The sequence below is a fragment of the Nicotiana tabacum genome, chromosome 7 (genome assembly GCF_000715075.1).
Source record: "Nicotiana tabacum cultivar K326 chromosome 7, ASM71507v2, whole genome shotgun sequence".
Lineage (NCBI taxonomy): Eukaryota > Viridiplantae > Streptophyta > Magnoliopsida > Solanales > Solanaceae > Nicotiana > Nicotiana tabacum.
Window position 1 is genome coordinate 2,861,875 of NC_134086.1, and position 21,404 is coordinate 2,883,278.

The window sequence follows — 21,404 nt, forward strand, 5'->3', positions numbered from 1 at the left end:
TAATCAATGCTTTATATACTTATATGGAGATTGGACCAACTGAAACCCCAGATATATATGTTTGTATGAACAAGCTAAATGATTCTTTACAACAATTATATAATTATTATGCAAATATAATTGATGATGATGCTCTTAATGTAGGCAATATTAATCCCACTATGCATTGTACCACTTCTACTATTGTGGATGATGATGAAGGCCTTGATAGTTTTAATATTTTTTCTACATTTTCTAATACTCAAACCAGTAGCAGGAATATTGATGAACTTCAATTCTACTTGCAAAAGCAAAAAGAGCCTCGCACAAAAGAATTTTCACTGTTGGGATGGTGGCATGAGAATGGAAAGCAATTTCCTGTTCTCTCCGCTATGGCTTGGGACGTGCTGAATGTGCCAATTTCAACTGTTGCATCATAGAGTGCATTTAGCCAAGCAAGACAACAACTTGGAGACACCCGTCACTCATTGGGAAGCAATGCTTTGGAAGTATTAGTATGTTTCAAAGATTGGATTAGATCGGAACAAAGAAATCAGGGACGTGCAGATGTTGATAGCCCATAAGACGAGGAACTTGGAGATATATTAACATATAGTAACCCATCTGAATTTAACACTCCAGAAGAAGGCCAATCAGTTCATATTGATTATGAAGAATGATAATAGGCTAGTTTCATATAGTTTGACGACTATTTATGCCTCAACTTGACTATGCTTCACCATTATAAGAAGGTTAAATTACGATAAATTGGCTCTAATTGTGAATTTTATGTTTTGTAGGAGCAAATTATGCTTATGAGGACTTAGGACAGTGTTTGGAGCTAAATTAAAGCAAGGGAAGCCCCTCGGAGCTGAGTACATATGAAAGAAGAAAGAAAAGAAGAGAAAAAGGCTGCTTCACTCTAGCGCGGCCTTAGCGCGACCGCGCTAGAGCAGGAAAACGAGGCAGAACGCTCAGCGATATGCGCAGCCACTAGCGCGGTTCGAGAGCAGCCGCGCTAGTCCATCCGGAGCGCAGAAATTTCAGGGGAAAACTTAGAAGTTTGGGGGGTAATTCCACTTAACCTATAAGAGGTCCAGCTCGCCCAAAAAGACATTATCAAGGTTTTTACAGTTGAGTTGAAGGCAAAAAGAGGCAAGAGGCAAGGAGGATAATTCGATATCGAGTTCTACCTTTCTTTTTTTTGTATTTATCATTCATAATGAATTTTGTTGTTGTTATTATGAACACGATTATGAGTAGCTAATTATTTAGTCTAGGGTTTTGATAGAACCTGTTGAGGGATCAACTTCGTGTTATGTTAATATAGTTTACCAATTTTATCACTATTTGTTCAACTACGTTCTTGTTGTAGTTAATTGATATGATCCTCAATTAGCTGTGCCTATTTAGTATGTATTACTCGGGAGAGAGTGCATATTTAGGTAATTGTTGAACAACACCACTCCCAAAGTATATGAGGAATCAATAACCGAGGGTTTAAAGGTGGCATTATGGATAACGAAACCTTGGGTGCAATCTAAAGTGAGCTGTAATAAACAAAGCCAGCTAGCGTAACTCGGGAGAGTGCGTCTAGTAAATTGTCGTGATTACCCGTGAGAGATTTACGGTAATAAGAGTTTTCATGATTGATAGAGACGATTAGGCAAATCTATGCGAAACATAACAGGAAGGGATTCCATCAATAGGGGAATTCACAACCTTAGATCCTTCTCTTATTTACTTACAACTCAGTCATAGTAGCTTTTAGTTTACTTACTTTCATTCAGCTATAGTTAGTAAAAATATCACCGTTATTCAAAATATCTGAAAAGTTGATTACGAATAATTCAGTGAGTCTGACAAGAGTAATTGGTAGGTTAATTCCCTGTGGGATTCGACATTGGGCTAAATACTCGGATTATATTTGCAACGACCGCTTGTCCTTTTTATAAGACATAGTTGGCGTGATCAAAGAACTTACTAAGGCAATGCAAAACCTTTGAATTCATTCTTTTTTTGTTAATTTACTTGTTAAATGTAAACCTTTCAATTTGTAAGTTTGAATTTTGAAATAAATGTAGCACTTGCAATTTATAAGTGCAATTTTTTCCCATCTTCATTGTATTCTTTATAATTTTACTTTATATTAATATAACTTACAATAATTATACAAAATACAAAAAAAAAAAATATTACACTAACCCTGCCCCCCCTGGCCCTTTGTATTCGTAACCCGTACGGTTTAATTTTTTATCCGAATAAACCCGAACCCGTTAAGCTCAGTAACCCCTAACCTGTAACCGGCCTGGTTCAAAACCCGTACGGTTCAAAATTTTGCCTACCCAGCCCTGCCCGGCCCACCCGTTAGACACCCTTATCCAAACATATTGAATATCAAAATTGAAGGAAGCCAAGCTTGTATAACATTCCTTAAGGTAAATAATAAGCTTACATCTTTGATTTATTGTTCCGTACTTGTAAGAGCAAAGAAGGAAAAGAGAGAAAGTTGTTGATAATTATGAGAACTATCTTCGTTGACTTAATAATGATGACTATGAGGGGTGATAACCAACAGCTGGGCCGTTGGTTCGTTGTTGGAGATCTCCTCTTGTTCTCATCTTTAACATATTGATCCTCCCCTTTTCTTGGATGGGAGCCCCTCATATATATACTACCAATTTTCCCGTTTATCCAACGATCTTTAACCAGCGTACCCTCTTATGACTATACTCTTCCTTACTCGCCCAAATATTACGACATGTTCTGCGATATAAGCTTTCTGACGGCTCGATCTCGACAGTGGCCAAGACGCTCATTGCTATTACGCCTCGTGGGCACGACTACAGTTTGGTCGACCCCTTATCGTTCCTTTTAAGGACAATCATCTTGTGGTCAGATTTTGACCTATACAGAAACAAATAATTCAACATGGGGAAGATTATAAATCTGATGGACCACAGTAAGAGCATATTTGGCCAAGCTTCTAGGAGGCCAAAAGTACTTTTCTGAAAATTTGAAGTGTTTGACCAAAATAAAAATGAACACACTTAATCTTAGTCAAAAGGATTGATTTATCTAGTGCATCGTGGACTTGTAGCGATTGAATCTTATTTCCAATAGAACACTATTGAACGTCTGCCACTTTGATTCAAATATTTGATAGATAAGTTGAGACTCCCTTCAAAAATATTCCGCTGATTTTCAAAGTTCATTGGATATATATCTCCCCATATAATTTCAAATGAAAAGAAGACTAAAGCTTTAGATATGACACTGCAAGAATTTATATTCTAAAAGAAAGTCCAAAATGAGGGAAAATATTGAGTATATTCTTTCAGAAATTTTAAGATTTTTTAACATAAAAAGTGAAAGTTAAAACCTGGGTTTTATACTGAAATGGACCGAAAGGTAAAGAATAATTTTTATCTGAGAAAGAGACGCATTTCAGTTTAGAAGCTTCTTGCCCTAGTGCATCTTTCAAGATTATTTTTAATAATTTTGGTGTATGGTTTGGATGTTTGCCATGGCTTGTTTGCGAGCTTCTAGCCTTGGGCAAGGGCATGGACCGATTAACTCCAAGATATCACCAAATTATATACTTTTTCCCCTCTACTAGATATGATCTAGCAACCCGAGACCTCCAAAATTTAAAATTTATGAATTCCTACGACGGTCTCAAGTTAATATATAATAATAATTAGATTCACAATCAAATATTTATAAATATTTAGTGAATTTCTTAATACATATACGAGTCTAGACAAAAGCTAGTGAATTCACGTAAACTCTGTAACTTTTAAGCTAGATCCATCCTGCTAGCAACCAGAACAAGTGCCTAAGTAACGTCATGGTAATCATACACAAACAACACTGTAAATCAGCAAATCCAATACTCTTCAGATCATCACTTATAAATTGTATAATGGAGTAGTTTTTTACTAGTCAAAGTTGTGGGAGTCCAACTTCTACTATTCTTCTTTCCAATATTCTGGATCACTCTTTCAAGCAGAGACGGACCCAGGATTTAAAGGTCGAGGATGCACTTTTGGGTTCAACCAAAATCTGCTTTATATATAGGATGCCCACTACTAATATATCACTATTTTCTAAAGACATATACATGTATACATAAAAATTTTGCCAAACTTTACAGATGCCAGTGACCCCTCTCGGTATAGCGGAAGTTCGCCCCTGCTTGCAAATTGTCAGTCCTCTCAATTTTATTAGCATGTTGAAGGCTGAAGTTCGTTTTAATTACTTTAGAACAGCCAAACATTCTACTGCAAGATATCAATGTTGCAAAATTAGTGAACTAATCATTTTACAGATCAACTAATATAACAAGCTGTACACAATTAAATAAATAGAGACATTGATATTAGCTAATAGCTACACATGAATCTTCCTGATTAACTGGTAAGCTACTTTAGTTACAGTTTTGACTAACAATCTGAAAGCTAATTCAGTTCTTGATTATCTGCCAGACAACACAATACAACCAGGGGCGGAGCTAGAGCTTCGACAACGGGTTCGGCCTAACTCAATAGCTTTAGTCCAAACTCTATATTTGCCTTAAGAAATTTATTGAATTGGTACAAATTCTTACTTTAGAACCCAATAACACAAAAAGATTAGTATCCCGAACCCAATAACTTCAAATCCTAGCTCTGCCTCTGAATACAACATCACTCAATTCTTTTCATACAATCTTCTCGAGTTGGCCAGAATTTTCTTTTTGAATATGAAATGGATTCTACATAAACACGGCCAACTGATAATTTGAATGTGAGAAGATAAACACAAGAATAGATTGAAAGTATGAGCAAAGATACCGTCTTACGCTTGAATCATTTTAGATTCACACTTTCCAATTTATATGGTTACATCACCTGATGTGAGACACTTATACACACTATTCTATATTACATTTATAATGTATCCTATTCACACGACAAATCAAGCCTTTCCATTTGATGAATACAAATTGAATGCACCGAACATGTATTTCGTAGACCACTGAGAGCCTCGATGATCATTTTTATAAACTGTCAACGTATCTTACACTTTCATGATTCATAGAAGTATCTTGTCTGATGAACTTTTGAAGCTAATGAACAATATGAGCAATGTTCTTCACCTCCCTCCCAACATTCTCCGTGTCTGACCAGAGGCAGATCCAGGAATTTGGGAGGATGGGTGCACCATTATGAAGCGGTGGATCCAGAATATAAATTTTAGTGATTCAATCTTTAGATCTACTACTGCATTCATTATACTTTTAGAATTATAAGTTCAGATTTAATATTTATATTGTAATTTTCTTACATCTATATCTATATTCTATACTCTATCGAAAATGTTGGGATCAGTTGAATCCATTGACTATAAGCTACATCATTCACTGGTACTAGTTTTAATATGCACATTTCATATTATCATATAAAATTTTATGGTAACAAAAGAATAATAGGAATTTCAATGCGTGAAATTTTAAAAGAATAAATCAAACAAAGAAAGAAAGAAAAAAAAAGAAAAGGTACTTAATTAATACGCAAAAAGAGACACCTGACATGTTCATCTACTATGGGCGCCTAGTTCTAAAAAAAGTAAAATAAGATTGACATGAGATTTGAACTTACAACTCACTCAAAGAGATGCATCTAATAATCATCGCATCATATGATACTTTGAGTTTGGGTGCACACATATATTTAAGTATTTTTGAAAAAATATAGCATTACTATGGAGGGGAACATGGGTTCACGTGTCCCATGGAACCCTCCCTAGATACGCCCCTGCTTGTCTCTATGCAAGCCGAAGAAATTTACTTTGTTAGAAAAGTGAGTATTCAAGGGCAAATGACTGAATTTTAATTAACTAGGATGGGTTCAGCAGTTTGGAAAATCTAAGTGCTTTGAGACATTTAAAGTAGTTGAATGATATTGGTTTAATAAGCAAAATTCTTCACCTTCCTCTAGCATTCTTCAGTAATCTACGCAATCTGAAAAAATTAACTTTATCAAAAACAAGATTTGTTTGGAGTGAGGCAAATAAACTGGGGTTTTAACCAGCTTAAAGTGTTATCGAATGAAAAGGAAAGATATACGGTTGTAAAACTTCAATTTCAAAAACTTAAGTACCTTGTTCTTAAATCATGCGATGAACTTGTGGTTGTACCAATTAAGTTGGCTGATGTAGCTAGCCTTCAAAATACGACGTCGGAGAACGCAAAGAAGGAGATCAAATTTACTATCCCACATAGGAAACAAGAGATGCATTGCAAAAAGCAACTCTAGAACAAAAATCAAAGACAAAAAAAAAAAGGGTCAAGCTCTAAAGAGTTCAACTTCATTCTCACTATATTACGCCCCTCCCCGAAACAATTGATTGCAACGTCACACGGTGTAATTTGAAAAAGGTCAATCGATGTTCTAAATCTTCAATATCACAAACTATATGTCTAGATATTCATGCTCAGCAGTAGGGCTGTGCATTTGGATCGGATATCCGAAATCCGAACCGATCTGCTCAATTTCAGATTTCGGATATTTGGATCGGATTCGGATTTGGTTTATTAAAATTTCGAATTTTCGGATTTGTATAGTTTGAACCCGATCCGATCCAAAACCCGAATTTATTAGGGGAAGTATAAATACTAATTTTAGTTTTAGGGTTAGGTATAATCTTATTTCATTTTCTCGTTCTCCTCTTCTTCTTCATCACTTTCCCCTTTGTTGTCTTCGTTCAGATCAATGAATGAGACCAATTTGCTGTGGGAGGAAGAATCTAAAGACATTTTTTCCATAATGTATTCCATGGTATTTTTCATCATCTCTTCATTGGCTTGTTTCCCTGAATTCTCAGTCATGGCTAGTTGGCTACCTCTAGCTTTCTGAACAAGTTAGCCTAAGAGGTCTTCAATGAAAGAAACAAGCCTGGATTGAGTATCAAAGAACTCCTTTACAGTGTGCTTCATCATAAAGCCTTCATGTCTTACCATAATTTGGATTGGAATGACTTAGTAAGTTGCCTAACCACCAAATTTGTTTGCCTAACCAGGAATGGAAAACGCAAAAAAGAATAAAAGAAAAAGTCCTTAATAATAAGTACAATCCGATCCGAAATTAACCGATCCGAACTTTAAAATCCAATCCAATCCGATATAATTCGGATCGGATTCGGATAGCATTTTGTGGAATCCGAAATCCGAAATTTCAATCCGAAATGTGCTAAATCCGATCCATGCACAGCCCTACTCAGCAGACAATTTATCCATTATCCGTAAAGATTAGAAAGTATCGCCGCCAAAGGGGTGCTAACACTTGAACTCGAGGGTCGGGGTAGAGGGGTCGTTGTGACACTTGCCTTGGGATATTCCCACATCAGAATCAGTGGAAGGGTTAATAGCCATAAATAACAGCCAAGGTCTCCACTTGGTAGGCGACTTTTGGGTTAAAGGCGCAATAGTACAAAAATCATGACACTCAAAGCCTGGAGATAGCTCAAAGGATCGTATCAAAGCAAAAATAGTTGTCATATTGGACTTGGGCTATGACAAATGCCAAAAGCCTTGAGATGACCTAAAGGGATCCAGCCGAAGGGACAAAATTTGAAGCCCAAAAGCCTTAAGATGGCACAGAGGAGTCGGGCCAATAAGGACAATACCCGCCACATTGGACTTAGACCATGACAATGACTAACAAGGACCCATTATATATCACAGTAATGAAGCCTATACAATATGCTCTCGGTTTCATATCATAGTAGACTAAGAATACCGCTCAATTATATTGAGCAAAGTACGCTTGATCACAAGTTTAAGAGGAAAAAATTGCTAATCGATAATGAAATTTCATGAATCTGTATATATATTTTGAGGAATTAAATAATAATGAAAGATACAAATATGGACATTCTGTCGAATGAAGCGCACATATCATATAGGTATAGATGCAACCTCTTTCTATCATGGCCAAGGTCCCACATGACAGGTATTGTTCGCCTTGCCCAAACCTCTCTGGACTACCTCAAGGCTTTTGGGACTCATTGTTTTGTCAACTTGAATTTTTATCCCAAAAGGCGCCTATCAAATGGAAACTTGGACCACTACTGGTGGCCTTTAAGACTTCAATCTGATTCCTATATTAAATTAACCTAAGGCAACTGGCACAAAAAACCGCCCTTCGAGTTTAGGTATCAACCCCACTTTTGGTTGTGGGACTTCCTATTCTTTAGGAATGATGGCTACAGATTTTATCGATATACACTTGGCAAAAACCATAACAAAGACAAATCATCTCAAAACAATGTATTCGAATGACATGACCTTTTTCAAATTTGTTGTGTGGCGTTGCATCAGAATTTTTTTTTTTTTTGGCGGGGGGGGGGGGGGGGGGGGGGGGGGGGGGGTAGTGAGCATGAATTTGAAACTCTGTAGAGCCTAGCTCTTCTTTTTCGTATCTTCTATTTCCATTCTAGATTTGCTTTTTGCATGTGTTCTTCATGCATTTCCTGCTTTCCGTTAGATAGTTTTATCACCTTGTTTGTGTTCTCCGGTGCCATTTCTTAACCATCTCTTAAAGGTTACTGACATTAACCAGCTCAATTAGTACAACCTCAAGCATATCACATGATTTAGGACAAGGTATTTAAGTCTTTGAAATTGGAGATTTGCAACCTTCAAATATTTGAGGTTTGCTCTTTCAATCTGCAATACTTTTTTAGTTGGTTAAAACCTCCAATCTTTGAATATCAGGTCGCCCTATTGAATGATGTTTGCCAACTTTAGGACCTCAAGACATTCCAATTGCCCCGCAATCTAATCGCCTCACTCTAAGCAAACCTTGTATTTGATAAAGTTAATTTTTCTAGTTTGCATAAAGACCCGAAGAATGCTAGAGGACGGTGAAGAGCTTTGCTCAAGAAACCAATATCATTTAACAACTTCTAATGTTCCAAAAGCACTTTAGATTTTCAAATTGCTAAACTCACACTAGTTAGTTTAAGACAAGTCAATCATTTGTCCTTGAATACTCACTTTTCTAAGATTACAAGCCCTTGATAGCACATTTCTTTCGCACTATTAGTAAAACAAAAGAAACTAAAAAAGCAATTGATTAATGGTGTGTTTGGTATTTTACAGAAAATATTTTTCAAGTTTGGCTGGCTTAAATGTTATAAAAATAATTTTCTTGATGAACAAGAGGAAAATGACTTCCCTACCAAAAGAAGATAAAATATTTTTCAATACTCTCTTTCAATCATTCTCACCCCTACTGACATCCTCCAATCCACGCCCTTGGCACGGCTAGCCCCTAGAACCTGACTGATCACCTTGCACACGATCTCACCCCGCCTATCCTCGACCCATCCATACCTCGACAACTCTCGAACTCTATACCCCGAGCCACCTCCCTCTCAATAGCAAATCTACCTTCACTACCATCACCAAACCACCCTCGGCCCCTTTCCCTCCGCCCCTGATCCACCAACTCCTGCCACCCCTCCCCTGCTCGTCTTAGACTTCGTTAACCAAAACACAAAGGTCGGGGGGGGGGGGGGGGGGGGGACATTGTCAAAATAAGGGACCGGGTGTCGGGACAAGGTCAAGTTTGGGGTCAGCTACCAAAGTTGGGTGTCGATGTTCGTGTTCGACTCTAGGATCGGGGTTGCGGTTGAGGACCATGGTAAGGGTTGAGGTTTGACGTCGAGGCCAGGTTGGGGTCAAGATCCACTATCGAGGTACAGTTCAAGGTCGAGGCCCACGATCGAGGTTCGGTTCAGGTTGGGGGTCTACAATCAAGGTCAAGGATCGTGACCGAGATTAGGGATCGAGGCAGAGAGCGAGGTTCAGGTCAGAGTTAGGGATTGTGATCGCTATTAGGGATAGGGATAAGGGTGTGGATCTAGAATCAAATTAAGGATCGTGGTCAAAATTGGGTGTTGGGGTTAGGGATCGTGATCAGGGTTCAATGCCAGGGTCCAAGCTCGGGACGAGTTCAGGTTGGTTTTCGGGTTTAGGTAGGGGATTGTGGTTGGGTTCGACGTTTGAGTTAAGGGTCGGGGTCGGGGGTCAGATGTTGAGGTCTAAGGTGTGAGTCCAGGATTATAGTGCTTGCCTAAACTATATAAGGTGCTCTTTAGAATATATTTTTTCCTTATTAACCAAACACTAGGAAATAAGTAAGAAAGCCACTTGTTTTCCAGGAAAATATTTTTTAGCAAAATATTTTTCGTGGAAAACATATTCCATCATACCAAACACACCCCAAGAAAAATAGCGTTTTGGTTTGATTTTGTAGGACAAAATAGCATTAGTTAGATTTTTGAGACTCGAAAGAAAGTTGAAGAAAAAACAAAAAGAGGAAGGAAATAAGCTTTACTGTGGCCGGAGAAATATTTTAGCGAAGGCCTACTGGCGGAAGAAATTTTTCTAGCTGGATTGTTCCTTTTGCTAGTTGGGTTATATTTTGATGATAGGTATCCGGAAGCCATGGCAGATGTTGGGGATGTGTAGGTGGGGGTGGCTGTGAGGTATATATATTTGCTTCTCACTCTCTCATGAAGAGTGTATTTCACTCTTTGCCACCTCGACATTTAAGGGGTAAATAATTTCACTTTAAAATAGTCCAAGCGGGTCATAGGACCCCGTAAAGAAAAAATGTGTAATTGCAAATAGGAGACAATTTCAAGAGGGTTTACATGCCTTTTCCAATTCCAAAACTTAACAAAGAACCTTGAAGGACGTTGTCCAAATGCGATATTCTTTAAACGAAACATCCCACCGAAATCCTCACAAAACAAAGTTTGAGGAATTCAATGTCCAAACGCCATATTCTTGGAACCATGATTACAATATGCAAATTGTATAGTTGTTAAAATTAAGAGAGCTCAAAATAAAGCTGACCAATTGGAAAGGAAACGACAAATCAAAGAAAAATGTCACTAAGAATGAGAGAGAATGGACTTATTAAAGAACTATATAGGAACCTAGCCCAAAAAAAAAATTATTGAAAAGAGACTAATTTCTAAAAAATTGTCAGTAGCAGTGTTGTGAAGAGCGTGAAGCGAGAAGCGAAGCGCTCGCTTTTTGTAAGTGAAGCGGAATTAAAAATAAAATAAAATAAATACTACATAGACAACACATGTAATTGTAAGCAAATATTCAATACTTCAATTAAAAAACTAAAGAGTAACATCAATTAAAACACAAAATGAGCATCATATTCTTCTACAAGATTGTCAAATTCTTGTATTCCACTATCATTATTATATTGTTCGCCATCTTCTTCAACTTCTTCTTCTTCATCAACTAGGGACAAAGTAGCTGCCTCTTTTCCCTTCCTCTGTGAACTTGAAGTTGAGGTACTCCCCCTCAAACCATAAATCCTCTCCCCAATTCCACGCGCCTTCGCAACATCACCTCAAGTGAAATCAGAAGTATCCTCAAATACTTCTTCATCTACATGATCTTCCGGAACTCCAGTTATCCATTCGTTAGCATCATCGATGTTGTCCAAACTAATTGGATCAATTACATTGCAAGCGTTGTAACGACGCCTCAATATTCTATTGTATTTAATGAAGACTAGATCATTGAGACGCCTCAAGGTTAGTTTGTTCCTCTTTTTGGTATGAATCTGCAAATAATAAGTAGTTAGTAAGATTAGGACAATTGAGATATAATTTAATTATCTCAATATACTAAATCTTTCTTCCTAGTTCTTACATGCTCAAACACGCTCCAATTCCTTTCACACCCGGATGAGCTACATGTTAGAGACTTAGAACCTTGATGGCAAACTTTTGTAAATCTGGAGTGGAATGACCATATTGCTTCCACCATTCAACTGTAGAAGTAGAACAAATTTTCAAAACATAATATTGATAAAGAAATAACTTATTAACTATAAAACAACATATAAGCACTCGTTCACCTGGTGACTTCGTCTTTCTTTGTCTAATCGCCATGTTTTTTCCAAAAAGTTGCTCAGCATTCCTATAAATGCTAAATTGCTCTGTTACTTTATCTTGCACAGATTCTTCAGGTATCAACTTCTCAATACATTCATAGTATCCATTCCACAAAGGTTCATCTTCTAGAATCCTCTCTTCATTGTCATAAAACAATTCCGGTTTCAAAACAAGTCCAGTTGCATGCAAAGGGCTATGAAGCTTACTATCCCACCTTTTATCTATGAGCTCAAAGTCTCTTTTATATTTTCTTTGATCACTAAAAGAATAGCCTCTTTTGCCCTATCTATTGCTTTGTACAGGTAGCCTATTGGTGGCCTTTGCTCCCCATCCACCAAATGGAGCACTTTAACTAAAGGACCACTAATCTTCAATGCATGAACCACATTATTCCAGAATGAAGGAGAAAGTATAATATCTGCAGATTTTCTCCTTCGAGCTTCCCTTCCATAGGCACTGTTAGTGTACTGATCTGAAACAAACAACTTCTTCAAATTGCTTTTTTGCTCATACATCCTATGCAAAGTCAAGAAAGTAGTAGCAAATCTTGTCTTTGTAGGTTTCACCAAGCTTCTTTGTTTAGTGAATCTCTTCATCATATTCAATAACAAAGGCCTTTGAACAATATAGGAATGCACTCTAATTGCCTGATTAAAGACTACTAAATGGTCTTTCCTTGAAAATGTCACCGAAGATCAAATTAATGGAATGTGCTGCATACGGAGTCCAATAGATATGCGGGTACCCAGCAGACATCAAATCACCAGCTTTAACATTTTCACTGGCGTTGTCCGTGAAAATTTGAACTAACATTTTCTGCTCCAATAAAGTCTATTGTACTCTTGAACAAGGAGTACATTTTGGTTGAATCCGTCGAAGAGTCGCTTGCATCAACGGACTCAGGAAACAGGCTTCCCTTAGGAGAATTCACCAAGAGATTGATGATCATTTTTCCATTTCTCGTCGTTCACTTATCCATCATAATGGAACAGTCAAACTTGTTTCATTCTACTTTGTGGTCCTCCACGATTTTGTTCACCTCTGCCACCTCTTTTTTTAGATATGGCCCTCTAACTTCATAATAAGTTGGAGGTTTCACTCCTGGACCATATTGGCCAACGACTTCAATAAAAGCAGAAAAAGTGTCAGTATAATTAACACAATTAAAAGGAAGACCTGCATCATACATCCACCGTGCAAACTTTATAACTGTACGATCCCTCAAAATCGCTTTGGCATCAATTTGAGGATTGTCACTTTTTCCTCCCTTATCTCCAAATTTTGGCGGGAAATAACAATCCATAGGACCTTTGGTCTTGCCAGTAGATCCACAACTAGAAGACATTGGTGGAAGCATCCTTCCCCGCTTTTGTGATTTTGGTGGAAGCGACGAAGCATCGTCACCTTCTTCTGTTTCATCATCGTCATCATCAAAATTATAAAGTTCTTGTTCATGAATTATTCGAGTCTTTACCTCTCTTTTTTAAGGTATGCTTTCAATTCTTCCTTCACATGCCCCGAAACTTTAGGACAAAATACGACATTTGGATCACACCGATTAGATGCACTTTTTGACGATAGATTCCCCCATTTGAAATCTTATCACAAAAAAGACATCTAATGGCCATCTTGTTGGTCTCGCTAACTCTTGAAGAGTAAGCCCAACCTGAGTCTTTCCTATCTTCTTTTGGCGCCATTAAAAGAACAACTACATAACACATAAGAAAGGCAATAAGAATAAGAATAAAGGATATAAAAATTGGGCAGAAATTTTCTGAGAAACAACCGAAGGTAAAAAAAAATTTGCCAGCATTTCGCTGCTTTTTGAACGTTTAGAAAGAAAAAGAAAAAGAAGAAGAATGGAAATCAAAAGTGCAGAACATACCTGTTGAAAATCAGAAAAAGTCGCTGATGTATTGTTGAAGAAGAAGAAGAACAACACTAGTTGATGCTCTGAGATTATTTCAGAAATCAGAAGTAGATGAAGAAGAGAAGAAAAAATCGCTGTTGTTGTTGAAGAACAACCCTAGTCTCGCTGCTATTGAAGAAGTCCAGACAGTGTTTAAAACCTCGCTTTTAATAAAATAGGGGTTGGGTATTTTAAACAGAGAAGCGGACGCTTCTAACGTTTCTTCTCGCTTCACCGCTTCTCGCTTTTTACAAAGAAGCGGTCGTTTTTTCTTACCTGAGTCGCTTCACCTACCTAAAGCGCTGCCCTTCACGCTTCGCCTCGCTTCTCGCTTTAAGCGAGGAAGCAAGCGCTTTTTTAATCACTGGTCAGGAGCAATGAAACTTACTAATAACTTAACAAGTACAATGGTTCATTTCCACCTCCAATATGTTAGAGAACGAAAGAATTGTAGATTTTGAGAAGAAGAAGGCTTTTTGTATTTTTATGTGTGTTTACATCCCATGAGCAAGGAATTTATACAAAGCTCCTAATGTTAATCAAGGAAATGAAAAAAATCTATACAATCAATCCAACTACCAAATCAAATTTAATCAAATTTTCTAAAATTATGCTAATCAACAATCTCTTAAATATAGTCGAATCTCCTGAAATCACGCTAATCAACACTCCCTCTCCAGTTGGTGCTAAAATGTCACACATGCCCAACTTGCAACTTAACATATGAAAAGTTCGCTAGTTGAGATCTTTCGCAAACACATCAGCTAGTTGTTTTTCCGATGGCACATAAAACAAACTAAGACACCAGTTGTCATTTTTTCTTTGATGAAGTGTTGAAAAATTTCTACATGCTTTGTTCGGTCATGTTGGACTGGATTATGAATTATACTAATGGCAGCCTTAATGTCACGATACAAGAAAAGTTTTCTTTTTTCAGACAATCTCAATTCCTCTAGTAGTTTTTGTGGCCAAAGCAATTCACAAACACCTTGGGTCATAGCACCATATTCTGCCTCTGCACTTGATCTCAGTGTTGTCAAAAGCGAAAAGCTCTAAAAAGCGTTTTAGGTCTATTAGGGCTTTAAGCGCAAAACGCAATTAAAATGTGGGCTTTAGTAAAAAAATGAAGGGAAAAAATATATATATATGTAATTCAAGAAAAAAGATAAACAAATTCACTCATAATGTTTTACTTAACAACTAATACACTTATTTGTCAATTCTTATTATTGTTTGGTACTGCTCGATTCAAGATAGAACTCAGGGGCAATGAGCGATTGGTCAACTGACTCTCCAACTCCGCTTTGTAACTCGTGATTACTTTCAATGAGAAATTATGCGGGTCTGCAACTTGTAATACAAGTTTCTTTCAAGAGATCCAGAATATACTTCCTTTGAGAAATAAAGATTGCTCTTTTTGATCTAGCAACCTCAATTCCCAAGAAGTACTGCAATTTCCCTAGATCTTTGATCTCAAATTCATGTGCCAGCAACTTCTTCAATTGGTCATCTCCTCTTTGCCATCTCCCATCGTTACTATGTCATAAAAATAAACTATGAGAAGAGTGAGCTTACACGTTTGATGTCTTATGAAGAGGGTGTGATCAGCAATGCTTTGTTCGTAACCAAAGGAGATTATTGCTTTGCAAAATTAGTCAAATCAAGCTTTGCGGATTGCTTCAGTTCGTACAAAGTTTTCTTTAATCTACATACCATTCCTTGACTTTGGGCAATATCTAATCAAGGAGAAATCTCCACATATATTTCTTCTTCTACATCTCCACGAAGAAATGCATTATTTACATGAAACTGTTGAAAGTCTCAACCAAGATTAGCTGCACAAGACAAAAAAATATCCAATAGTGTTCATCTTAGTGATATAGGGAAATGTCTCTTGATAATCCACTCTATAAGTCTGAGTGAATCCCTTAGCCACCAATCTTGCTTTGAATCTTTCAATCGAGCCATCAACTTTGTGCTTCACAGTGAAGACTCATTTGCAGCTAACCAACTTCTTGTCTGGTGGTGAAGTGACAAGTTCCCAAGTCTCATGTTTTACAAGACCTTCATTTCTTCAATCATAGCTTGCTTCTACTTAGGATCTGCAAAAGTTGCCTTCCAGTTCTAGGGAATAGACACAAAAGAAATAGAACGGCCAAAAACTCTATAGGAGGGAGATAAAAAATTATAGGAGACAAAATTAGATAAAGGTATTTGGTGGTGCAAGATTTGACTCTTTTTCTGTGAACAATAGGCATATCTAACTCATTAGGAAATGTAGATAACTCACCAGTAGAAGAAGATTCAGCTTCAGTAGATTGCATGATGGCTTTTTCTGCTCTATTTCTCCTTGAGTAAGTTTTCAAATCAAGCTTATCCAAACGTCCAATAGTCTCCTCCTGAATTCTTTCTCCAATTTCACTCTATGACAATGTCATCAATTAGTCCAGTAATAAAACTAGGTAGAATCACCTTTTCCTCCTTACTGCTCTCCTCATGAAGAGGTGATAAGGTAATACTGAAATAAGGCTCAAATTCTCGAGAGGTAACATACATGCTAACAAAAGATCTGCTAGAGGCAGGATGATAACATTTGAAACATTTCTGTGTTCTAGGATCAAGTTTCCCAGAATTTCTAGTGTGGACAAAGAAAGCACACTCAAACACCTTTGGAGGAATAGTATATTCATTCTTACCTTTTAAAGCTTCTAGAGGACTATGAAAAATAATAATTTTAAGTGGCATTTTATTGATAAGATAAACAACCACTAGAATAGCATGATAGATGCATGTTAAACATACGAGATCTTGCTCCTTCTAACAAATGCATATGTTTTCTTTCAGCAACCCCATTTTATGCCCTAGTGCAAGGACAAATAGTCTGATGGATTGTCCCATTAGACTCCACCTAAGCACCAAATCATTTATCCATGTATTCGATGCCATTGTCAGATCTCAAGAGTTTTATTTTGGCATCAAACTAAGTACAAATTATTTTATGAAATGACTGAAAGCAAGAGAAAACTTCACTTTTATCTTTTAACAAATACACTTAAGTCATCCTAGTGCAGCAATCAATGAAAGTAAAAAACCATCGACTACCAAACAAAGAAATAATTTGAGTAGGACCCAGTGTTTTGGAAAGCGTTAAGCGCAAAAAAGCAACGAGGCCTCGCTTCACCGAAGCGAGAAGCGTGAAGCGAAGCGCGCACTTTTTTCATGTGAAGCGCAATTTAACACATAAATTAAAAAAAAATAGGCAAAAGATAAATGGCTAAGAACTCATTAAAAATAACATATTAAGCATATTAAGAACTCTTTTTTTGGCTTGATGCCATTGAATAATCAAATTTAATTTACTACAATCAACAACCAAAAAAAACATAACAGTTAATTCACACGAACCAGAAAACAGAGCATAAAGCATAAAACAGAGCACAAAGTAGAACAGAAGAAGAAGTCGTTTAGGGCACAAAATCAGCACTTAAAAAGTGAAAAAATTGAAAGAAGAAGAAGTCGTTGAAGAAACTTACCGAGAACTGGAGACTTCGCCGTCGCTGGAGTTCGCTGGAGAAGAAGTCGTTGAAGAGCGCAAGTTTATTTGTTAACAGATGGCTTATTTGCCAAAATTTTTTAAAAAAAAACTAGCTGCCTTCTGCTCGCTTAAGCACGCTTTTTTATCGCTTTTTCATCGAGGCGCTTCTCGCTTAAGCGCGAGAAGCAAGTGCTTTTTAAATGTGAGTCGCTTTTGTAGCAGAAAAGCGATAGCCCTGCGCCTCGCGTCGCTTCAGTGCTTAAAGCGAGAAGCAAGCGCTTTTAATAACACTAGGATCCCATATTTAGAATGAATAGTCATAAACGGAGTTGTGCTTTTATTATCACTCACAGAATAAGTGTTTCTAGTATGCTGGCCATATTCACATGTATCGCAAAATCAAATATTCAAATTATGTCCTTGAAAAGAAATCGGGATATAACTTCTTCAAAATAAAGAATGATGGGTGTCCTAACCGTCTATGCCCTCTATTATTTCTTGGTAGACATCCTTACTTTCCCAAAAAAGGCTTGACCAAAATTTTGAATTCCATCTAATATAATTCAAGTCATCACGCGATCTACCACTGCCAATCATTTACCCTGTTTGAAGATCCTAAAAAATACAATGATCGTGAGAGAACTCGATTTTATAGTTTAGAGCTTTGCTAATGGCACTAACAGATAAAAGATTGAAAATGAACTCAAGGACATGGAGTATGGATGATAGTTTAATATTAGGAGTACAAACGACAGAATCTATTCCAGAGATAGGTGTTAAAAAACCATTGGAACATGTCATGTGTCTACTTGACAGAATCTATTCCAGAGATAATGTTAAAGAATCTATTTTAACATTATCTTCTTTGAGACACGAAGAATAGTTTCTAATGCCTTTAGAAGAGCATGTCATATGTCTACTTGCACAAGAATCAACACTTGGATTAAGGTGAGCAGCAAAGGCAGTACTTGATTGTATATAATTGGATGTAGCAATATTAACAGTCAAGTTTGGCTATGAGGCGACGAAGAAGCTGCATTTCATCTGAAGATAAGATTTCTCCAGAAATTGTCTCCTTAAATGTCTCCATGTTTTCTACCTACTTAGAAAGAAATCTGAAGAAAATTGCTCAGAAACGTTCTGTCTCGCCGAAAATCAAATCTTTCTCGACGGAACCTTAACTCTAGCGAACAGAAAAATTAAAACTAGTAGGCAAAGGTAGTACCTGATTGTACATAATTAAAACTAATTAGAAGGAGTTTGTGTTGCGAACAGTCATCAAAAGAGAGAAAATTCAACCTCTTTGATAAAAATGAAACCCTAGTGTTGTGAGGGAGATAATTCACCTCAAAAAGGCAACAATGACTCTAATACCTAGTGTTTTTGTGTTTGTTTACGTCTCATGAGCAAGGGAATATATACAAAGCTCATAATGTTAATTAAGGAAATAAAATAAATTTATACTATCAATCCAGTAATCAAATCAAATCTCTTGAAATCATGCGAAAATTAACAATCTCCTAAATATAATCAAATCTCTTAAAATCATGTTAATCAACAAAAATAATGGTTGGAAAATGGGTAATCTCAAAGTCGTAGACTAATAGCAACTAGTACGCCTAAGAGAGGTGGTGTTTGGGGGGCCGAAAATGGTTTGGGGGGCCGAAAATGGCTGGAAAGCACCTAGGTAAAGACGACACAAATAATCTTAAGAATATCGGAAACGATAAGTGAAAATATGGAGGAACAATTACCTTAATCTACAAATTGCGATGAATAAGCTCATGAGCATCGGACAAGGGACGGTTGAGCAACTCAAGTGAACCGCCTTACCTTATTCCACCATAGAGATAGAAGTGAGAAGGTTGTGAAGATGGCCTCATTTTCCATACATCCGGTTCGATAAATGGAGGACCGACCGACCCGAGTTCTCACAAGCCGGAATGCCCGTCAAACATTCGATTAGAGATAGTCCAGCACGAGAGTTGTGTGATATAGAAAAAGTCACTAACTATTCAACGCATGCGCAACCATGGCCACTCCAACGAATTGCGCTGGATTTTTCTACTGGAATATCGTGAACCTCTTGGTCATGCTAATTGAAGCACAACACTCTCTCACACACACACACAAAAAGGCACCTTGGGTATCACTCATAGCCGCTGGAAAATTGCATAGTGATGAGATTTCTCTAGCACACATTGTTGATAAATGCACAATGAGCGATTTTTCACAATGTTTTGATGTCCCAAAAAAAAAAGCAGGAAATAAGATTAAGTGAATGCATGGAAAACCTATCTTACATCCCAATCTCCGTATTTTATACTTTTTATATGTATTTAGTGAAATTTTTTATGTGAAACACTTATAGACAATTCTCAATATAACATGTATGTCTAATCAATTTATATAATTTATCAAAACCACATTTCAGAACAAGAGTTCAATAGATGAATAGATGATACAATAGTGTGATACTTCACCTGACCATATGAAGAGATTTGAGGCACCATGCTCCAGTGATTTGGTTCAGATTTCGTATCCTATGGCTTTAAAAATGGACATTCTTGAGACTGCATATGAGGTTTGATCGCAATCAGAACAAGGATAAAGATATAAATATGTGGAAAGAGCAAATCAAAAACCAAGTAAAATTTAGATAACAGGGAATGCAGCAACTAAAGTTTTTGGGAATAATATAACAAAAGGAAGTCTGGTTGTTATGTGTTTATTTGTCCAAATGACAGTAAGTAATACACCTTTTAGAAACTTGACAAGTGACACAGAAAATAAAATTACTTTAACAAGATGGAGCTTTAGGGCCAAACTAAAATTGCACCTAGGGAAAGATTAGACCATATTTGAACAAAATAGAGAAGTCAAAAAAGGGAACAAGCTCAGAAATACGCTACTTCTCCCATTTCAATTTGAATATCAAGATTCCAAATTTCAACATTCTCATTTCTATCACCTTCATCTTCTAGACATGGGAATTCTTGACTGGACAATACTCTGTCTCATACAGCATAGTCGGTCTAATCACCGCTCTGTAGAACTTATCTTTAAAAATAATTGGCAATATCAACAGCCAACATAAAAATAATTGTGCTGAAACTTGGTGGAAAATTCAATAAGATCATTGACTGTGTCAAGATACTCCTTCAATATTTCCAATAAAAGTACAAAGCACACCCAGTGAAGTCATATCTAAGATTCTAAGATCACCTGTGCTCTTTCAGTTTTATGCACTTTGTGAAAAATCAAAAAATTGAAAAACTTAAAACCTCTTACAAGTAAGTTTTTGAAACTCCACTCTTAACCATCGAAGAGTATTTCACCATCTACGTGGTCTTGCTGTATCACTACAATTTATCACCCATTCTTCAATTTCCCGGTGCAACTCCCACTCCAGCTGAAGATAGACTTCAATTAAAAGCAAGGTCACAAAATACAGCCTTTAAAATGGCATGACGAGATATCCAGATGGCAGATTCCACGCTGCATCGAAACAACAAATCCAGCTTCTGAAGATTGGTCTGCTTGATCAAAGAAATCATCAGTCTTACATGCAAGTGACAATCTTCCAGATCAACAACATAACAGTGTTAAAGAGGAATATGGTGAAAGGACTTTATAACAGGTGTATATGCTGCAACTATTGCGCCCTAAGCATTCAGAAGCCACCTCTAAAGACAGTCAATACCACCAGCCTGCTATAAGCATTTTGATCCTAATGAGCTGGTCCCATAAGCACTTCCTAACTACACAATTAAAATATGCATCTCTGAAATATAACCACCAGCCTGCTACAAGCATTTTGATCCTAATGAGCCGGTCCCATAAGCACTTCCTAACAACATAATTAAAATATGCATCTCTTTTATTTGAATTTGTTCTTTCATACTTAACACTCCTCTATGAAGTTTAAAATTCGAATGGGAAAAGAAAGTCGTATTTGAACATGACATAAATGTTCACTGATCAGACAAAGAAAATAGAAATACA

At 36.9% G+C, this 21,404-nt stretch overlaps 2 protein-coding genes across 9 annotated transcripts in view; both read right to left on the reverse strand.

The window, feature by feature from the left end:
* Positions 1-4,050: 4,050 nt before the first annotated feature.
* LOC107774153 (histone-lysine N-methyltransferase ATX2) overlaps positions 4,051-21,404 on the reverse strand; it is a 72,879-nt gene continuing 55,525 nt past the window's right edge. For 3 of the 8 annotated variants that reach the window (XR_012711444.1, XR_012711446.1, XR_012711447.1), the window contains 2 exons: positions 20,691-20,935; positions 15,602-19,972 (listed from right to left, as the gene is read on the reverse strand). The gene's annotated coding sequence lies outside the window, so the exon portion shown is untranslated. Of the gene's footprint in view, positions 4,263-15,601; positions 19,973-20,530; positions 20,936-21,404 lie in introns of those variants that run through there. The other 5 variants (XR_012711445.1, XR_012711449.1, XR_012711448.1 and 2 more) reach the window with 5 other exon arrangements.
* On the reverse strand, positions 6,668-12,904 carry LOC107810248 (uncharacterized). The gene is made up of 6 exons (XM_075256822.1): positions 12,738-12,904; positions 12,256-12,630; positions 11,919-12,169; positions 11,773-11,831; positions 11,436-11,621; positions 6,668-6,874 (listed from the first exon to the last, which is right to left on the reverse strand). The coding sequence occupies exons 1-6, from the start codon at positions 12,902-12,904 to the stop codon at positions 6,668-6,670; spliced, it is 1,245 nt and encodes a 414-aa protein (XP_075112923.1).

Excerpts from the sequence above, each read along its gene's own strand:
- LOC107810248 (XM_075256822.1), bottom strand. The coding sequence starts at position 12,904 with ATGATCATCAATCTCTTGGTGAATTCTCCTAAGGGAAGCCTGTTTCCT. Across the intron at positions 11,622-11,772 it reads TACAAAAGTTTGCCATCAAG|ATTCATACCAAAAAGAGGAA; the intron begins GTTCTAAGTCTC and ends TATTATTTGCAG. Across the intron at positions 6,875-11,435 it reads AAGATCATGTAGATGAAGAA|AAAGCTAGAGGTAGCCAACT; the intron begins GTATTTGAGGAT and ends TAACTTGTTCAG.